Source organism: Oreochromis niloticus, linkage group LG10, assembly GCF_001858045.2.
Source record: "Oreochromis niloticus isolate F11D_XX linkage group LG10, O_niloticus_UMD_NMBU, whole genome shotgun sequence".
Classification (NCBI taxonomy): domain Eukaryota; kingdom Metazoa; phylum Chordata; class Actinopteri; order Cichliformes; family Cichlidae; genus Oreochromis; species Oreochromis niloticus.
Window position 1 is genome coordinate 16,640,414 of NC_031975.2, and position 4,718 is coordinate 16,645,131.

Genomic DNA, 4,718 nt, shown 5'->3' on the forward strand with positions numbered 1-4,718 from the left:
ATGACCCGTTTCTACTGTAACCATTTATTTTGTGAACCAAGTGACTGTGACCTGCTGAATGGTTGACACAAGGGAACAGACTGCTGCTATAACTAACATAACACAAAGTTGGTCTGTTCATGTTTGGAGCCAGCCTTCAGAGAACAAAGGTTACGTAAGAAGACAGAGCACAGAAAATTATAGAAGATTAACAGAGGGTTATCTAATGGAATTTTTGAACTCAGCTGTTGAGAAAAACACCACCTTTGTGCAATCTGCATATTTTATAATAAGTGGGTTCATTGGCATACCTAATATTAGATATTATTTCGTCTTTCTATGTTTTATTTACATTTTTTCAGTGGTGGGAAACTCTTTAGTGATGATTGTAATAATTTTGGATCGTATGTTGAGAAGTCCTAAATATATTGCAGTTTTTAATCTTGCACTTACAGACCTGTTAAGTAGCTGTGCTTTGGTGCCAAAGGTTCTTGACATTTCTCTGTTTAACCATTATTATATCTCTTACAACAACTGCTTGACTTTCATGTTTTTCTGCTTTACTTTAACTTCAATGCAGGCTTTTAATCTGGTTGTATTGTCCTTTGACAGAGTCATGGCTATCATGTACCCGCTGCACTATCAAATGAGAGTGAGCCACAAGGTCATTCTGTCTTTGATTGCTTTTTTCTTCCTTTTGGCCATCACTCTTACACTCATTGCAGTTGGCCTTCTCACAAGACTTTCCTTCTGTAAGTCTGTGATTATTCAGAGCTATTATTGTGATCATGGTCCTATGTATCGTCTTGGCTGCAATGATGTTACCCCTAATTATATAATTGGGTTTTTGGCAATAATTCTTGTTCTTGCATTTCCACTGGCATTTATCGTGGGAAGTTACTGCTGTATCGGTTATTCTTTGTCAAAAATTTCTACATTTAGGGAAAGAGTGAAAGCTTTTAAAACCTGCACAGGTCACCTTTCATTAGTGGCAATTTATTTCCTTCCTATTATATTTGTGTATGTTTTTTGGCCTGTAATACATCCAAATGCAAGGATCATAAACCTTTCTATGACCAGTGTCATGCCTCCTATGTTAAACCCAATAATCTATGTTCTTCAGACACAGGAGATCAAAGAATCATTGAGAAGATTGATGAAATCTAGAGTGCAGGCTAAATTGGAAGTGTTTAGACTTAAACCTTTGTAAGTTTCTATTCTATCATTCTAGTTTTTTTTTCTTTTTAAGTTGAATATGTAGGCGAAGTATTTCATCCACAGTATTGCAGTCTTTTATGCAGCCAAACCATCAAGATTTCATTTGGAACAATAAACAATATAACTACTTCATTCACCGAAATGCAAAATGATCTAAAAATTTAGTGTCAGAATAAAAACTGACAAAAGACAGCAACAGCCAAGAACTGTAATAATGGACACTTATTCTTGCAAGGGAGCAAAAGCATCAAATACAAGGTTTCATATTAGACTTTGTCAATTCCACCCTCCTTTGCCTTAAAACTCTCACAAAATAAAATTTTTCTTTCTACGGGCTTCTCACAGTGTGTGTACTGTAGTGAGTAGATATTGAGTAGATAATTGAGTAGTATATTGAGATAATGAGTAGACATTTTTTTGCAGCTTATTGAGTGTATCCTTGACTTTTTTTTTTTTTTTACTATAATGCAGCTCACACTAATTAGAACATTGTATAACATATTTTTTACCCATCAGTTAAACACAAAAATCTAAAATGTAACAAAAAATTTCCTCATTTGTATTTTGTTGGAGTAACAATGTAACTCAAAAAAAAGTTATAACAAAAAGTAATAATATAGAGTAGCAGCAGTCTTTTTCGTTTTTTGTCTCATTCCTCATTTCTATTACTTTTATGGTACAGGTATAGGCTCTTAATTATTCTTTCTTCTTCATGCATACTGTTATTGTATGTGTGGTTGTGCATTCAAAAAGAAGCACCTAAATCCACTAATAGTAGATAAGTTTGTGTTTTAAGTGCTGACCAAGTTTATAGAAGCCTACATGGGACTGTATAAAACCGATGATATAAAATGGGAAACTTCACCTGAGTGTAAATACAAATGAAAATCCAAAAAGTTTAATGTTCTTTGGCTGTACTTCTGTGGGTGTTCTATATCATATAAATACTTCAAATTCAGTTTTCAAAGTCATAGCATTCAATTCCCTATATTTATCCTCCTCATACATCTTACTTGTGACATTCAAGAAGTATGGAGATTAAAGTTGGTATCGGCACGACACCATTCTTGCTGGCTGCCTCCAAAAATATTTGTGAAATGATTTGTTTTCTTGCTGACTTCATGGATATTGGGTATTTGTTATGGAAACAAACATGATTAAGCGAGTAAGTCTGTATAAGAGGATTTAAGAATTATTTTCATCATACTAAAAATAATTATAAAAAAAATACTTGATGATATGCCATCTTATTTACTCCTTAAAATTGTACATTATCAAACTGGCTTATGTGTGCATACGTGTGCATATATATACTTGCAATTTGTTATTTTAAGAAAAAGGATGCTATGGCTTAATCGCATGTTGTAAACATCAAATTAACACTGAATAATATATACCAGTTTTGAAGCAAAATATGAAGCCATAAAGAAAGAATCTTTTTCAAGAAAGGCCTTGCCAAATTGAGCATTTAACAAGATGATGCCAAATCACATTCTACCAGTATTGTAACAGCATCACGACAGAGACCAACTCCAGTTATTAAACACTCCTTAACTAATTAAAACATTTGGTACAATATAAAATGTAAGATATGACAAAAGAAGCCCTGAACTCAAATCCATTTTTGAAATTTTTGAAAAAACCTTTTTGAAATTTGTTGTTTGCATGAAATTTGAAAAAAAAAAAAAAAAAAAAAAGCATATATATGAATAAATATATTATAATATATTTTGGAATTTCTGTTGTTATTATTAGCAGTTATTGGTTTGAATAATCAGGTGACTGAACTGAATTTAATGTACATTTTAAACACCTTGCAATTATTGTGGAAAAAACAGGTTGCAGAATACACTCATGGGATCATGCCTGAAGATAAACATTGAGGGGATCTGCAAACAGTTAAAGCATGCAAGAGCTTCATCATCTGGTGTACTGCATGTGCATAACAAAACCCAGTCAGCCAGTGCTGCCACCTGTCTCATCAGCACTTGGGCAATATAAGCTTGGCAGAAATCTTACAATGGACTTTTTTAACTCTGCACTTGGAAAAAATATCACTTTTTTGCGTCCTGCATTTTTCATTATAAGTGGATTTATTGGCATTCCTAATATCAAATATTATTATGCCTTTCTGGTTTTTGTTTATATTATTTCTGTCCTGGCAAACACAGCTGTCATGGCTGCAATATATTTGGATCACAATCTAAGAACACCGAAATATATTGCAGTTTTCAATCTTGCATTGGTTGATCTGTTAGGTAACTCTGCCATGGTGCCAAAGGTTCTCGATATCTTTTTGTTTAATCACCCCCACATTTCCTATAATGACTGCTTGACATTCCTGTTTTTCTGCTATGTATTCCTTTCAATGCAAGCTCTAAATCTGGTTGCACTGTCATATGACAGAGTTATGGCGATCGTTTACCCACTGCATTATCAACTGAAGGTAACTCACAAGCTCATGTTCTCTTTAATTGCCTCTTTCTGGGTATCTGCCATTACTTTTATACTAATTGCAATTGGCCTTCTTACAAGGCTTTCCTTCTGTGAATCAGTTGTTATTAAAAGCTATTTCTGTGACCATGGTCAGATGTACCGGCTTGCATGCAATGATTATACACCCAGCTATGTAATTGCTAAGATTTTGCCAGCTCTTATTCTTTGGCTTCCTCTTACAATTGTTTTGTTGAGTTATCTGTGTATCTGCTATGCTTTAGCTAAAGTAGCCACAGTTCGAGAAAGAATGAAGGGCTTTAAAACCTGCACAGCTCATCTTTCATTAGTGGCAATCTATTTCCTCCCAATATTAATCACATTTACTCTAGGCGCAAACATAGAGCCAAATGCCAGAATCATAAACCTGTCTTTGACCTCAGTCTTTCCTCCAATGCTAAACCCTATCATATATGTTCTTCAGACACGAGAAATCAAAGAATCTCTGAGAAAGTTGTTAAGAATCATAAAACGCTACAAAATTAGAAAGGTCAAATGAAAAAAGTGTAAACTTCCTTTTTTCATGTTAGTCTTTTGAGTTAGTGTTTTGTTTATTTAAGGAATGACTATGAAATAAAAAATGGCTGATATGTTGCAGTACTTTGAAACAGAAGTGGTACATTCAATATTCACAGTGCAAATTGTGGTTGATTTTAAAACACATCACCTAGCAAAGAGGTAGATTTTTTTTTTTGAGGATTTGGAAGGTATGTTTCTGTGCATCACATATCTCTGTCTTCAAAAATGTTGTATTTATGTTTTGCCCTATAGTAGACGAAAATGACAATACGTATGTTGCAAATAATCAGGGATACATCATATCTCCATTTTAAAAGGAGTGTTTTCAAATTCAGTTAATGTGCATCAAGTTATGTTAATGTCTCCTGTCAGGGACAACTTGAACTCTTCTGTATTTAATGATGAGCAATTTTTTGTGTACCTGACATTATCTTTTTGAGCCTATATAGTTTTAGAATTTCAGACTTTGCTTAATATTGTGTGAACGCAATATTATAGGGGGCCTTGAG

At 33.6% G+C, this 4,718-nt stretch overlaps 2 protein-coding genes across 2 annotated transcripts; both read left to right on the forward strand.

Moving 5' to 3' along the window:
- Positions 1-205: 205 nt before the first annotated feature.
- LOC100707670 (olfactory receptor 2AT4-like) lies at positions 206-1,189 on the forward strand. The gene has a single exon (XM_005462347.3). It carries the CDS (start codon positions 206-208, stop codon positions 1,187-1,189), a length of 984 nt encoding a protein of 327 aa, XP_005462404.3.
- A 1,879-nt stretch (positions 1,190-3,068) lies between these two features.
- Positions 3,069-4,189, forward strand: LOC109203812 (olfactory receptor 1500-like). The gene has a single exon (XM_019363550.1). It carries the CDS (start codon positions 3,104-3,106, stop codon positions 4,187-4,189), a length of 1,086 nt encoding a protein of 361 aa, XP_019219095.1. The 5' UTR covers positions 3,069-3,103.
- Positions 4,190-4,718: the final 529 nt, after the last annotated feature.

Bases quoted from the DNA above. Each gene is read 5' to 3' on its own strand.
- LOC100707670 (XM_005462347.3), top strand. From the start codon at position 206: ATGGAATTTTTGAACTCAGCTGTTGAGAAAAACACCACCTTTGTGCAA.
- LOC109203812 (XM_019363550.1), top strand. From the start codon at position 3,104: ATGCAAGAGCTTCATCATCTGGTGTACTGCATGTGCATAACAAAACCC.